Raw genomic sequence first — 15410 nt, 5'->3', positions numbered from 1 at the left:
AACTTCATAAGTAATATTTAAGGAAATAAAAGTTCTTACTGAATGTGTAAACTTCAGTAAAATAAATACTTTATTTTCTGATGTGGACAGGTAAAATTCTGTAAAAAAAAAAAAAAAAAGAACTTAAAAAATTTTTTACTATTGTGTATTGGGAATAGATTACTTTGTTAATTTGAAGAGATCATAAAGAATTTATAAATAATAAATAACTTTAATTTTTTTTAACTTTTTCGGGGAAATAGTACTAATTCTTTTTTTCCCAGTGACCTGACAAACCAGGGCCATTTCCCTAGCTCTTAACAGTGGGACTTCAGGTAGTTCTCCAAGAATTAGTTAAAATACACAAACACTGTCAAATTATAATAGGATAATTTGATAATTATCAAATTTGATAAGGATAATTTGAAATCAATGTTTTATTGTAAGTTCTGGATAATAATACAATAATTACTTTAACTGACAGTATATTCATGATATTGGCAATAAAAGTAAGCTTTTATTTAACTTTTACTGTTAAGCTTGAATCCAGTACAGAAAAAGCAATGCTTACTTTAAAGCTGCAGTTCTAAAAGTTTAATAACCATGAAATTATAATATAAAAATAAATAATGGAGTTACACTTTTATTATGGGGAAAAAAATGCTTCCTCTCCTCTTCTTTCTTTAGGGAACCTAGCAGAGAGCAAATGTTACTTGATAACAGTTACTCCAGTATTTGCTGATGGACCAGGAAGCCCCGAGTCTATAAAAGCATACCTTAAACAAGCTCGTAAGTCCAAACTCATTTTCTTTGAAATGTGTTGTTTGCTCTTAACAAACACATTCTATCTTTTTAAAATAAGGGTATGTGTTACAGTGTTCAAATAAAATAACTAAATTCCAGTGAATTCTAGTAATATACTGAATTGTAATGATTTTCAGTTATCAAATACTTTTTCTTCTATTCTAGCACCTTCCAAAGGACCTACTGTTCGGACAAAAAAAGTGGGGAAAAATGAAGCTGTCTTAGAGTGGGACCAACTTCCTGTTGATGTTCAGAATGGATTTATCCGAAATTATACTATATTTTATAGAACCATCATTGGAAATGAAACCGGTAATAAAACTATCAGTATTTAACTGTTTTTTTTCTTAAGCTTTTAAATATTAAGTCTCTCTTTCTTAATTATACATCTTAGAGTATATTATCATCAGAAAAGAGGCACCTGAGAATTTGTCTAATGGTTGCTTTTGTGGTCCTAGTAAAGAAATACTGTGTTGTGCTTACTGGAGAAGAGTGTTTCAGAGACATGAAAGTTATTTTCTGAAAAATATTTTTTGCATTCTTAATACTTTTTCAAAAGCTAAATCAGAAACATTGAGCAGTTGAATAAACCACACTTACTGATTTCTTCTAGCTGTGAATGTGGATTCTTCTCACACAGAATATACATTGTCCTCTTTGACCAGTGACACTTTGTACATGGTACGAATGGCAGCATACACAGATGAAGGTGGAAAGGATGGCCCAGAATTCACTTTTACTACACCAAAGTTTGGTAAGTAATGTTGGCTCTTTTCTTCTTTTTCTTTTTAAAGTTTGATCGGACTAAAAGCAGACTTAGATTCATAGAAAAGCATTTTTCATAAATTACAGTTTCTGTCATCTGATTTTGGTGGTTTCTTTAAACTATCAAAACTCACCTCTGTTACTTCATTAACGGCTTCTCGCTGATTTCATCTATACACTCTCTAAATGCTGAAAGAATTTTTGTATCTTTCTAAGTGGGTTCATACTTTTACTGGCAAAGATCTAGTGTGGTCTTTCTTCCTTCTCTTAATCCTTTTTATAGGCAGATTGCTGGAAAGATGAGTCCACCCTTCCAGACTCTACTTCCGTTCCTCCAGCTCATCTTTGACTTCTTGAAACCAGGCCTCCAGCCCCCACTCCACTGAAATCTCCCTCACGTCCCTCAAGGAAGTCTTCTTAGTTACTATCTCCCTGGCATGCGTTTTAGTCTTTTTTCTGTACTTCTCAGCATTTGAGTCTGTTGGCTTCTCCATCCTTGAAACTGCCTCTTGGTCCTTCTATGGAATAGCGCCCTCCTGAGTCTTTTCCCGCTCTGGTACTTCCTTCTTGGCCTCCTTTTCACTCTTCTTTTTAAAAACGATTCGTATTTTCCAGAGCTCTATTCTCAGCCCTATTTTATTATCTGCCTATTCATACTCCCTGTGACTTCAGCCATCCTCTCTCTCCTTCACAAATAACATTTCTCTTTCCCTGACAAAACCATCCAGGTCTTTGCCAAAGCCAGAAATTTAGATAAGGATGTAGAAAATTTTTTCCTATCTTTTTTGCTTACGTAAGCCAAGTATAAAGTCCTGTTGATCATGCCTTCTAAATTACTGCTTTTGCATGCCCTTTGATAATCTCTTTCCTTGACTCTGAGCTTCTCAGGATTTTCTCCATCTTTTTCTGTCTTCTCCTAATGTGAGCTTTTCCTGTGTGAGCTTCCTACTTTTGGCTGTTCCTTTAGCCTCCCTAATGCAGACTGAAGCTGCATTCATTCTTTTTCCTACTACATTTTGAATCAGTATAGAAATTACTTATTTTATTATAATTGTATTTGTAATGTCTACCCCCAAGTACCACCACAGTGATTGATAAATAGAAACTTCATATTCCTGATTGATTGCTGAATGAGAAAATGAATAACTACATAAAATAGATAATAAAAGATCTGAGCTTTGCTGTGATATCCAGTAATGAACATAGTTTCTGGAATAAGATTTGTGGCAACATGTTAATAAAATATATATAACAAGTAATAATTGAAATTGATCTTTAAAAAAAAACAACAAAAAAAAACTTTTAAAATACTATCCTGGTTGTGAAAGTAACATTCTGTAGAGCAGAAGAAAAATCACTCCTAATCTCTCATCTAGAATAATCTTTTAACATATTTGTGTATCCTTCTAGTATTATTTGTGCATACATTTTTTTTTCCCAAAATTTAGAGCATAGGATTTACTTTATCATCTGCTTTTTTCACTGATCTATTTATTGTTCTGTGGAACTATTGTGGTTTCTTACTATAACATGTGCCTTGCTCCCAAAGGACCTTACAGTGTATTTGAAGAAATGTAGCATAAGCAAAGTAATTGAATGGAAAGGCATTTGGGCCATCTAGGCAGTAAATAGAGGAGGAAGTTAAAGGTAATTAGTTGGGGCGACTTTCATCATCAAAGATTTTATAGGGGCACCTGGGTGGCTCAGTGGGTTAAAGCCTCTGCCTTCGGCTCAGGTCATGATCCCAGGGTCCTGGGATCAAGTCCCGTATCAGGCTCTCTGCTCAACAGGGAGCCTGTTTCCTCCACTCTTCTCTCTCTGCCTGCCTCTCTGCCTACTTGTGATCTCTGTCACATAAATAAATAAAATAAAAAAAAAGATTTTATAAAGGAGACAGTACTTGAGCCTCAAGGTTAGGATGTGAACAAATAGGAAGAAGAGTACATCTTAGGACAGAATGAGCAAAGGCCCAAGACAAAAATATAAGTTTAGCAACAGTACAGAAGAGGTTCTGCCTGAATTTGATTTGTTATAGATAAGAGTATATGAAACCTGAGCATACAAGTAACTAGTATTTGCCAGTCTACAGTTTTTTCCTGAGCATTGATCTGACTTACTGATTTATGTTAGGCTTTGTAGAAGATAAAGTTACTTACAAAGGGATATGTGTGGTGCAAAGATTAGACTAAGTCAATAGTATGTGACTGCAGTACTATTTTTATAAAGTCTTCCCATGAAAGACTAATTAGGTGGAGACTGGAGGAGTTAACCAGAAACAACCATAAGGTAAATCATTAAAAAGTAACTCCAATATAAACTATCCAATTAGTGATTCATTTGATTAAGTAAGCCCTCTTTTAAATGCAGATAAGGGATCATCTGCTATTTAGAAATTTTAGGCTTACTGATTTTTAGGTGATAACTATTCCTACTACTGCCACTCCTTAAGATTAAGGAGTACTTAAGATTCTTAAAAATTCTGGGCACTGGGGTGACTCAGTTAAGTGTCTGCCCTTGGCTCTGATCATGATCCCAGAGCCCTGTCAAGTTGGCCTGCTCTAGCTCAGGAGGGAATCTGCTTCTCTCTCCCTCTGCCTTTCCCCACTGCTCGTGCTCTCTGTCTGAAATAAACAAACAAGATCTTTAAAAAACAAACACACAAACTTACAATTCCTTAGCCATTTATCAGATATGCCTTGGTTTTTGTTTTGTTTTTTAATTATTTATTTATTTGAGAGAGCACACAACCAGGGAGGAGGGCAGGGGCGCAGAGAGAAGGAGAGAATGTCTCCAGCAGACTCCTTGCTGAGTGCAGATCCTGACTTAGGGCTCAATCCCAGTGCCCTGAGATCATGACCTGAGCCGAAATCTAGAGTTGGACACTTAACCAACCAAACCATCCAGGTGCCCTGATGCCATCTTTTTGAAAATAGTAAATAGCTACTAAAAATTTTGCCTGAACCTTTTATTTTTATTCCTTATAGAGGAGCACATCTGTAGTTCAGTTATTAAGATCGTTTTACAACTTCTCTACTTCTCCCCAGTACTCACAGATCTCAAAGATAAGCTTTTGTTAAGATTCTGCTGAGGGCTGGGACGCCTGGGTGGTTCAGTTGGTTAAGCAACTGCCTTCGGCTCAGGTCATGATCCCAGCGTCCTGGGATCGAGTCCCACATCGGGCTCCTTGCTCATCAGGGAGCCTGCTTCTCCCTCTGCTTCTGCCTGCCATTCTGTCTGCCTGTGCTCGCTCTCTCTCCCTCTCTCTCTCTGACAAATAAATAAAATCTTAAAAAAAAAAAGATTCTGCTGAGGGCAGATCATAAACATAATAAATGGTTAGGTTTGGGAGCTCAAATTACTGGGTAGATTATCTGTCCAGTAAAATAAACTTTTTTATTCCCCTAACCAACATAACAGTTTATGCTCACCCTGTGGCCAGGTTACTGTGTAAGGTATAAAGGGCTAGAAAAGCGGGGGAGAAACCAGTTTTTAAGTTAAAAACGCTGTAAAAACCGGATGGTATTTCATCTGTTCAACAATCCTCTGGCTGGGATGTTGTGTTATTTGTGTCAACATAGGCATTGACCATTATTTTCTACCTTACCCCTTTGTTTTTAGCTCAAGGAGAAATTGAAGCCATAGTTGTGCCTGTTTGCTTAGCGTTCCTATTGACAACCCTTTTGGGAGTACTGTTCTGCTTTAATAAGCGAGACCTGTAAGTACCCCTGTTTTTATTTTTACAGTTTTTCCGCTGGATTTATGCTCTGTTCTCTCCTCAACCTCTGGCCCCAATAATTACTGATTTGCTTTCTGTGACTGTAGTTCTGCCTTTTCTAGGATTCCATATAAATAGAATCAAATAATACGTAGTCTTTTTATATTACGTCTTGCATTTCACCTGTTCTTGAGACTTAGTGTTGGATATACTCCTTTTTCCTATTTATTGAATAGTATTCTATAGTATACATTTATCAATTTGTTCAAACATCTGTTATAGAAATGCAGGCTGTTTCTTTGAATTGGGGCTATTGCGAATAATGCTGCCATGAATATTCACCTGCAGATCTTTGCGTGGGCATGTTAACCATTTATCTTGTGTAAATACCTAGTAGTGGGATTGCTGGGTCAGGTGGTGAGTGCATATTTAATTAAGTTCATGAGAAACTGTCAAACTATTTTTCAAAGTGGATATACCATCTTGTATTCGCACCAGCTCTGTGAGCCTTCCAGTTGTTCCCTATTATCAATACTTGGTGCTGTCACAGTTTTTAATTTTAGCTACTTCATTATCAGCGTGTAATGCTATTTCATTGTGATCTTAATTTCCATTTCCCTAGTAAGTAGTAATGGGTCTTTTCATGTGCCATTGCTATATATTCTTTGGTGCGGTAAACCTTCTGAAATCTTCTGCCAGTTTTTACATTGGGTTGTTTGCCTGAACGCTGAACTGTAAGGTTCTTTACATGCTCTGATTACAGAATTATTCTCAAATGTGTTTTGGAAAGTTTGGTCTTGTGGATTTGCCTTCTCATTTTCTTCACTGTGACTTTAGAACTAAAGTTTCTAATTTTTTTTTTTTTAAGATTTTATTTATTTATTTGACAGAGAGAGATCACAAGTAGACGGAGAGGCAGGCAGAGAGAGAGAGAGAGGGAAGCAGGCTCCCTGCTGAGCAGAGAGCCCAATGTGGGCCTCAATCCCAGGACCCTGAGATTATGACCTGAGCCGAAGGCAGCGGCTTAACCCACTGAGCCACCCAGGCGCCCTAAAGTTTCTAATTTTGATGAAGTTTATGTCCTACATAGGAAATCTTTGCCTAAGTCAAGTGTCATGAATATGTTCTCCTTTGTTTTCTTCTAGAACTTTAATCATTGTAGCCAAAGGTCTATGATCTATTTTTGTGCATGGTACAGGGCCAGGGTCAGGGTTCATTTTTTCCCCCCATAGATTCCAGCCTTACTTACTGAAATTTACTTTTTGCCCCATTGTATTGCCTGGATATCTTTGCCAAAATCAGTACGTCTAGATTTATTTATGGACTCCGTTCTATTCCACTGATCTATATGTCAATTATCCTAGTACCATACTGTCTTGTTACTGCTCTGTGGTAATTTTGAGAGCAGTTAGTAGAATTCTTCTAATACTTGATTTTTCAGAATTATTTTGACTAGAGTATTTGATAAACTGATAACTAATACTGATATGAAAAGGAAATTTCCTTGGTTGTGGGGGGGGAACCCAGTACATGTTGACTGAGATTTTACTGAATCTGTAAGTCAATTTGGGGAAAAACTACAATCTGAACAGGAGTTTACATCTGCATAAATCACATGTCTTTCAGGAGTATATTAATCTCTCTTTAGGTTTTAATTTTCTTTTGCAGTGTGTTATTTCCAGTGGGATAGGGCTTACACATCCTACATTAAATTCATCACTAAATATCTTTTATACAGTTGTAAATGGCATTTTCAGAAATTTTTATCTTCTAGTTGTTCATTGCTAGAAATAGAAATGCAATTTTTTTAAAGAACTTACTGTCCTTATATACTAAGACCTGGATACATTCATCTATTCTAGTACCTTTTTGGATTTCTTAGCATTTTTGCTGCTCACCAGTGAAGATAGTTACTCTGATGTTTTGTTTTCAGTTATTTTTCTTGTTATACTGGTTAAGTAAAACTTTGCATTATCACTGGTTTTAAGGGAGAAAGCATTCAGTCTTTTAGGATCACATGTGATGTTGATTTTGTCAGATGCTTTTTTTTGTCATCTGCCGATCATATGATTTTTGTTTAGGTTCTTAACTTTATTGCTTTTTATATTATACCCACATTTTATAGTTGTTTCCACAGGAGAGTCTGTCAGTCAGGACCTTATTACTCATCTTTATTTTTATATTTGAACTTATTCTCAAGGTGACTCACTTCCTGTATACTTAAATACACTTAGGGATCTCTCACTTAGGGTTAGGAACTGTATTAAGGTAAATAAATACTCTGGTGAAAAATCAAGTTTTTTCTGGTAGCTATGTAAAAATTTATTATGTGGTTTTAGTTGGAAATTGAACATTCGCTTTTTTTGTTGGGAAAGGGGTATACTGTAAGGCTTTGTGACTTGCCTCAACTTTTGTTTTTTTTAAGTTGAATACTTAACAGTTTTTTATTACAGCTAGATTAAGCTCACAAACAGCGTATTTCTTTTCTCTCCAGAATTAAAAAACATATCTGGCCTAATGTTCCAGATCCTTCAAAGAGTCATATTGCCCAGTGGTCACCTCATACACCTCCTAGGGTAAGATACAGTGTCTCTGACTTGTTTATACATGGGCATGTTAGGGTACGTTTCTAGAGTTAAACCAACTGATGAGCCCAAATTGAGAAATAAATGGTAATAAAGTATTACACAACATATTCCGATACTCCCTACTTCTGTTAACCTGAAAAGTACTTGATGGAACTCTGAAAATAGAAAAGTTGATGTGTAAATACTGCTCTGTAGTAACTGTTGTAAGGCAAGCATTTTATATAGGCTATTAAAATCAAATTTAACAGTACACCAGTTTAATACTGCTGAAAAGATTTCTAGAAACCTAAATTCTTCTAACTACCTTAAAGTTGAAATGACTTAACTTTACTACCTTCTAATAGAAATCGTTGAATTTTAGGTTAAGATCTAGAATACATTTTACAGGATTTAAGTCATTTGAGTATTTCTTTCCTGGTACTCCTCGGCTCCATAGTCTAGTAATGAAGTAGACTTCGTATACCAACCTGTAGCTTATCAAAATTGAACAACAGTATTGATTAGGAATTCTGGTGAAATACATTGATTGATGCTTCTCAGAATTATTCCCACAGTACCTGCAGTTCAGCTAGTTGACAGGACCTAGTGACCCACATTATGTCTGTACCATGGGAATTAACTGAGAAGTTTCAGAGATGCATTTCTCTGTGGTTTTAACTAGAATTTACCATATGTTTCAGAGTTTGAGTAAATGTATATCAGAGTTACTAATACAGTTTCTTTCTTTCTTAGCATAATTTTAATTCAAAAGATCATATGTATTCAGATGGCAATTTCACTGATGTGAGTGTTGTGGAAATAGAAGCAGCAAATGACAAAAAGCCTTTTCCAGAAGATCTGAAATCACTGGACCTGTTCAAGAAGGAAAAAATTAGTACTGAAGGACACAGCAGTGGTATTGGAGGGTCTTCATGCATGTCCTCCTCTAGGCCAAGCATTTCTAGCAGCGATGAAAATGAGTCTGCACAAAACACTTCGGGCACCGTCCAGTATTCCACAGTGGTGCACAGTGGCTACAGACACCAGGTTCCATCGGTCCAAGTCTTCTCAAGATCTGAGTCCACCCAGCCCTTGTTAGATTCTGAGGAGCGGCCTGAAGATCTACAACTGGTAGATAACACAGAGGGCAGTGCTGGCAGTTTTCCCAGGCAACAGTATTTCAAACAAAACTGCAGTCAGCGTGACACCAGCCCAGATATTTCACATTTTGAAAGGTCAAAGCAAGTTTCATCAGTCAATGAAGAAGATTTTGTGAGACTCAAACAGCAGATGTCAGATATTTCACAGCCCTTTGAAGCTGGGCAAATGAAAATGTTTCAAGAAATTTCTGTAGCAGATGCTTTTGGCCCACATACTGATGGACTGGTAGAGCGATTTGAAACCGTGGGGATGGAGGCTGCAATTGAAGGAATGCCTAAAAGTTACCTACCACAGACTGTCCGACGAGGTGGCTACATGCCTCAGTAAAGACTAGTCCTGACAACTTCAGCAGTACCTGTAAACTAAAAAGCTGATTTTATCTGTTATTTCAGGTAAAAATAATCTTCACTCACTGAAGATGATCATTTGCCCTTGAGGACAACAACAAACTGTCCTCCCCCCCACCCTGGGCAGTTTCCCTTCCAGAATATCTGGGATTCTTCTTCAAGCACTACATAAACTGACTTCATCCTCTGAATAGCTGAATGATACTGTGCTGTTTCAGGGTGTTTGCACTGAAGAAAAACAAAGCTTGTCTCAACTTTGCAAATTAAAACCTTGTTTTGATTTGTTAGGAAACAGGGTATTTAAATAATAAGCAGAGATGCGCTTAGTACGGCTATACTGATTTTACTGAGAATAGGCACCAAATAAAGTGGCTGAGATAGAGTTAAAAAAATCAGAAGAGTGAGATCTAGACTATTCAAATGACAGCATAGAGCTGCAGGTGGCATAATTATATGAACCCAGCTTTTTTTGTCTGACCAAAACCAGCCAAAACAGTGGGCCTAATTAGAATATTGCCAACAGTAGCTTTGCACAGTGGCAGTATCATAGCCAATGAGGTTTATCCGAGGCGCGATTATTGCTAATAGAATATTGCCAACAGGAAGTAGTAGACCTCATTCTCCTCCATTGGTAATGATGCTGCCTATTATGAGACAAATGGAGTGCAAGTCTGAATATTTTTGAATATTAGTATCATCATTAAGCAGTCTAACAGATTTTCAAGATCTGCTTTTTATCATCATTCATAAATTCAGCAAAGTGCCCAGGTAAGAGCTACGAATGAATGCCAAACTATGTTAGCCATTTTAAAAATTCTTTGCCATTTATAAGACCTTGTTTTTTTAAAGACCTTCATTATTTAACATTCTTCTATATATATATACAAACATTATCCTTTTTGTTAATACTAGAGAACTTGGTTGATGAAGCGCTTTATACAACGTTAAATTAAAACCTATTTTAGGGTGAGGACACATGCTTTGTTTTTATTTTTAAGTAGGCCAAGATTCGAAGGTTTTTTTTTCCTTCAGTGTTCGAAGCAAACTAAGAGGAGATGGGCACTACTTACCAAATAAAGCATCATCCAAAAACGTACATGTTGACGTTAGTAAATGTCACAGAGCATACCCTATTGTAAAGGCACTTAATGAAGGGTTAGTATTTTAGTATCTTCCAGTTCTGAGGTAGATGGGACTGACTTCCTTCTACATTGTGATTTAGATTTTAAACCTACTCTCCTGCAAGTTCTGTTCTTCCCAGAGAAAGGTAAGCTAGGGCTCCAGATTTTAGCACTTAACCCCACTTTGACATTTTTGCCATATCCTGCCCACCACATTTGACAAGGAGGCAGGGCTAAAGACAGGAACAAGAAGTTAAATGAAGAAATTTTCATTAAATCATTAGTGGTCGACTAGTGGTGTGAAGTACATTTTCAGAAGGTATGTTTTGGTTTTCTGTATTTATGTCACCAAAACCAGGCTAACTTCAAAAGAAGGAAATTTGCTATACATTGACAACTGAAATCTAATTCTACTCATTATGCTCTCAGAATATTGTTCATAGTAGACCTACTGTTCATTAGATGTTATCTTTGTATTCTTGCCAGCTGTGTTTCAGAGCACTTACTTGCACACACACGGTCTTTTTGAGACAGGGGAGAAAAGACCTGAGATTGGCAGAATGACAGGATGAGAAGTACATGAGGAAGACCGGGCACAGAGAGGCCGAATAGGGACAGAGGGACCCCAAAGTCTCACTACAGGATAACGGCACCACCACCATTTAGATCTGGCCAAAGCCTGATCCCATCTAGGACTACATTTATCTTGCTAAGAATCTGTCAAATTTGTATCAGTTTTCTTTTTCATTCCCTCCAAGTAAATAGTCCTATTATTTGTAAAATGGTCACCTCTACCAGTTTTAAAAAGAATTCTGGTGTCATGTTTGTATTTGGGGGCACAGGGGCAATTACAAAACTTAAGCTTATAATCTAAGGGAGTAAGAATGAAGTCCTTGCAGAAAGAACACTGACTATATAAGCAGATCTTTTGAAACTTGCATAGAACGTGGTGCCCTGAGTGCCCCCCACCCCTGCCAGGTGCAAGAGCATTTTAGACATTTAGTTGAACAAATAAACCTTGAGGAAATAGCCCTAGGTTTGATTACGAATATGTGATGTACATCTTTGCCTAACAAGAGAAATGCATTCATGAAACTTGTTTAAAGTAAAGTACAAAATTACTTTCCTAAGCCAGGTCTTAGGATAATCGTGGGTTTTTTTCCTTTAGATAACTTTGTTTTGTTTGGAGACATGTAAGTTGTATTTTACTTAGGCAGAGAGAAACAAATCTAGTTTATATGAAAACTAGTCTATATATAAGTTAGTGGATGTGATTCCTACTAAATCTTGAGTATCCAGAAATTTCCATTAAAGTAATGCTGGCAAAGCCTCTCTATGGACAAAACTAACGCACTGCTTCTGATGCTCGTGGCCTCACAAAGGAGTAAAAAGCAAGTGTGCCACAGGTGTTGCCATTGCAGTTGGACTGTTAACTGGTGTGGTTGGTCCCATACCCTCATCACTTACCAAAGGCATAATGGTGAGCAACTGTGGGAAAACTCCCAAGCTTAAAATGCATTAAAATCCTAACAAACTTGGATCAGTCAGCACTCAGGAACATACCCAATATGTAAGTAGAAGCAAGGAAAAAAGCAAAACCATTCACACATTCTGTGTTCACATCGGTTCTCTACCTATAGCTGTTGAATTAATTTCAACCTTACACATTAAGTTGCCTAATCTTTCCAGCTCACTGTGAAGTTCAAGGTTCATGAAGTAGAAATGTAAGACATTTGTTTATGAAAGCTCATCCTTTAAGAACATTTAAATAGTTTCATAAGTAGAAATCAAAATTTTTAAAATGTATTATATCCACAGGGCTAAGTAGTTAAAATCAGGAGAAATAATGTAGAAGTAGGATAATTATATCCTACAATTCTCTAAAATCTGTTAACTGGCATGTATCAACCAAGTATAAATCAAGTAGGAGAGCTCTTCCTCCATTCTCTTACATTCTACGTCATTGTCCTATGTTTGGTTTTAAGAAGAAATTTCCAAACTATATGTTATTCTGTTGAAATGGGTAATATGTCAATGTAATAAGCTATATAAAATTTTTTAAATTGTTAAAATTGCTGGGATAGATTTCTGTTGCAGGTCATGCTCAGTTCTGTTGCCTTAAGATTGCTTTTAAAAATTCACTGTGATTTGCTATGGAGAATATGATGCCATCAAATGGCAAGATGTTTAATGTGAAGTTGGTCATTGTTGGGGTGCCTTGCTGGCTCAGTTGGAAGAGCATGCGACTCTCCATCTCAGAGTCACGGGCTCAAGCCCCATGTTGCGTGGAGATCGTACTAAAAAAAAAAAAAAAGTAATAAAATAGGTCACTCACGGATTTCAAAGATGATGTAAACTAGCAACTTACAGCCTAATTCTTTCTAATGGTCTTCTGCCAGCAGAAAAAATACTCCTTTTCAGAATACTTACAGAATTCAGATATAAGTCAATAACAAGCTTTCCAGAGCCAAATGTACTGTCTCTCGATTAATCTTTTTGTGTGTGCTACTAGCATGCATTAGTGTGATATTCTAGTATACATTGCATTAAAAAGAAAAAGGGAACTTGGTGTGAGCTCTGCTGTTTTTTTTTTTTTTCCTAAATTTTTAGGAGCTTTTTGCAATCAGCAGCTCCTTCAAGTGGATTAGTTTAACTTCATTACCCAGGCTTTACCATTGATCATGATGAAAATGCATTGAAGATCCCTTACAGACAAGCTTTGTCTGAATGGTAACTACATGTTTCAAATACTATAACATGAATGCCAAAACGTGATGTCAAATGGACATTTTAAAGGCAGATATCTGAATATTCTGTAGTCTTAATATATGTTTATTGAATATATTCTGAAAGTGTGCAATTTGCTAGTACTACAGTACAGTGATTTAGCATTAGGTATGTATCCTCTGTGTATCTTAAGTGCAATCCTTCAAAGTTCACTTGTTTTACCCCCACCTGGTCTACTTCACGTAGAAGGCTTGTGTAGAGAGGGTATTGTATTTTTACCTCTGTAGTGAATTGCATGTGCTAGTTGTTACCATGGCTATTGGTCTTATGTTGACATAACTCTAAATGTTACTGTAAACATTCTTATGTATCAGCTCTAATCTTTCAAGTAAATTTAATTGTTTAAATTTTTTTCTGTGTGTGATCACTAGTGTGATATCATTATATGTAATGTTTGAGGTAACAGTATTTGTCACTACTGCTGTTGGGTCTTAGTGTAAACTAGATGCTTTCAGAGTTCAGTGGCTTTTTAAATGTCCATTTAGCATAATAGAATCAGTTTCAGAAGAAAAGCAATATATTATCTTGGTTTTAATAACATAGAATGGACTGCGATTATAAATCAGAAAACTGATTAATGAATTTTCCAAGATGAGTTCTGGAATCCCAGCACCATACCACCCACCAGTGAATTATTCCCCCCCCCCCCCCCTTGGGGCTGCCAAGGCACCAGCCAAGTACAGAGGTACTGCGCCATCTAGTGGCTGGTCTGTAGCCACAATGCTCGAGTCCCCTTAAAACAGACATGGAACCAACTGAGCATCCATCGGTTGCTACTCAGATTACTTAGTAGTTAGTCTATGAAACTAAGTACACGATTCCACTTGGAAGAAAATTCTGAACTATTAGATTTGCACATACTCACATTGGGAATTTACCTAAAATAACGTACTGAGTCAAATCCACAAACCAAGTTAGCTTTATCCCTTCACATAATGTACCACAGGTTACAAAAATAATCTGGCTTTGGGCTCACTGGTCTATGTTTAAAATTCCTCATTTGGCTCTGACAAACTCAGCTTGACTTGACTTCTTTGTGGTACCTCTGGTCTTACCCTGATTGATAGTCTCCCAATATATCCTGCTTCCAGAAAGATCATATGGAGTTCTCTCAGAGCATTGTTTCCCTAGCCCAGGGGCAGAGAAACAGTTTTAACTTTTGGTTTAAGCTTTTTTTCTCTGTAAAGTTACATAAAATATTGCAGTTTCAAAATACAAAACAGTACAACAAACTGTGTGTGTGAGTACACACACATGAGCTTATTTAAGTACACATTTAAGTTCCATGCTTTGGCACATTCCCTCGAGTAAGCAGAAGAGCAGGAGGAGAGCGGAACCCAAGCAGACAAGAGTGCAGGGAAGAAGAGGGGAGCACAGCCCACAAAATCCAGGTCAGCAGTTCATGGCCCTATTGGTGCCTGGTTTCTCAACAGCTTAAAATAGTTCTATCTCCACTGAGAAAATCTACCTTTAAATGCAAAGTTCATTTATTTTTATGGTTATTTTCTCCCAATGGCTACAGATTAAAACCAGATGAGAGAGCATAGCTGAGTTCCAGAAATCTTTGGTCATCCAAAACTTCAATTCTTTACTTAGATTCTTTGTCCTTTTGGTTGTATCCCTTAACAGAAAAATCTAACTAGACCTGTGTCATTCTTGAACTTTTCCAAGCAAGACTTACCTCCTACTTGAATAGTGTTTATTGATTCCTTTATGCATTTGTATGAAACTGCATCCTTACTAGGATAACATGGTGAGATACAAAGGGGAATCCTCAAGCACGAAAGTAAGAGTGGGGGTAGACAACCCCACCTCAGATGAAGTGTATCCTTCCAAGGGCCTCATCGTCCAGCAGCATGTCAAAACAATCCTTCAGAGACGGAGTAGCCAGACGAGCCCAGTGATCACTAGCTTAACCCCACAGCATTCGTTCAGATACTGAGACCCACCTTTAGACTCAGTCCAGACCCCCTTTGACGAAGCGTCTTAATGAACGTGTCCATATGCTACAACCATTAAGTGCGCATCTCCGTCTCATCCCTGTAGGAAACTTTTCTGTGCAGTTTTGGCTACATCTGTGAGAAGCCTGTGGTCTAGTGACAGCTTTTACATGAATCACTATAAATTTCTCTGGAGTTGGTTCTGTAAGCTTCCAAGAAGGGGA

General features: G+C 37.0%; 1 protein-coding gene and 1 pseudogene across 4 annotated transcripts in view; both read left to right on the top strand.

The window, feature by feature from the left end:
• IL6ST (interleukin 6 cytokine family signal transducer) overlaps positions 1-9718 on the top strand; it is a 56515-nt gene extending 46797 nt beyond the window's left edge. For all 4 annotated transcript variants that reach the window (XM_047729638.1, XM_047729636.1, XM_047729637.1 and 1 more), the window contains 6 exons: positions 667-768; positions 949-1095; positions 1397-1537; positions 5167-5263; positions 7758-7839; positions 8584-9718. In XM_047729638.1, coding sequence (XP_047585594.1) covers positions 667-768; positions 949-1095; positions 1397-1537; positions 5167-5263; positions 7758-7839; positions 8584-9318 — 1304 coding nt within the window. In that variant the 3' untranslated portion in view covers positions 9319-9718. The remainder of the gene's footprint in view (positions 1-666; positions 769-948; positions 1096-1396; positions 1538-5166; positions 5264-7757; positions 7840-8583) is intronic.
• Positions 9719-9862: 144 nt separating this feature from the next.
• On the top strand, positions 9863-10042 carry LOC125101369 (uncharacterized; annotated as a pseudogene).
• The last annotated feature ends 5368 nt before the right edge of the window (positions 10043-15410 follow it).

The sequence above is a fragment of the Lutra lutra genome, chromosome 5, assembly GCF_902655055.1.
Source record: "Lutra lutra chromosome 5, mLutLut1.2, whole genome shotgun sequence".
NCBI classification, from domain to species: Eukaryota; Metazoa; Chordata; class Mammalia; order Carnivora; family Mustelidae; genus Lutra; species Lutra lutra.
The sequence above is the reverse complement of the archived record's forward strand: the minus strand, read 5'-3'. Positions and strand labels throughout refer to the sequence as shown.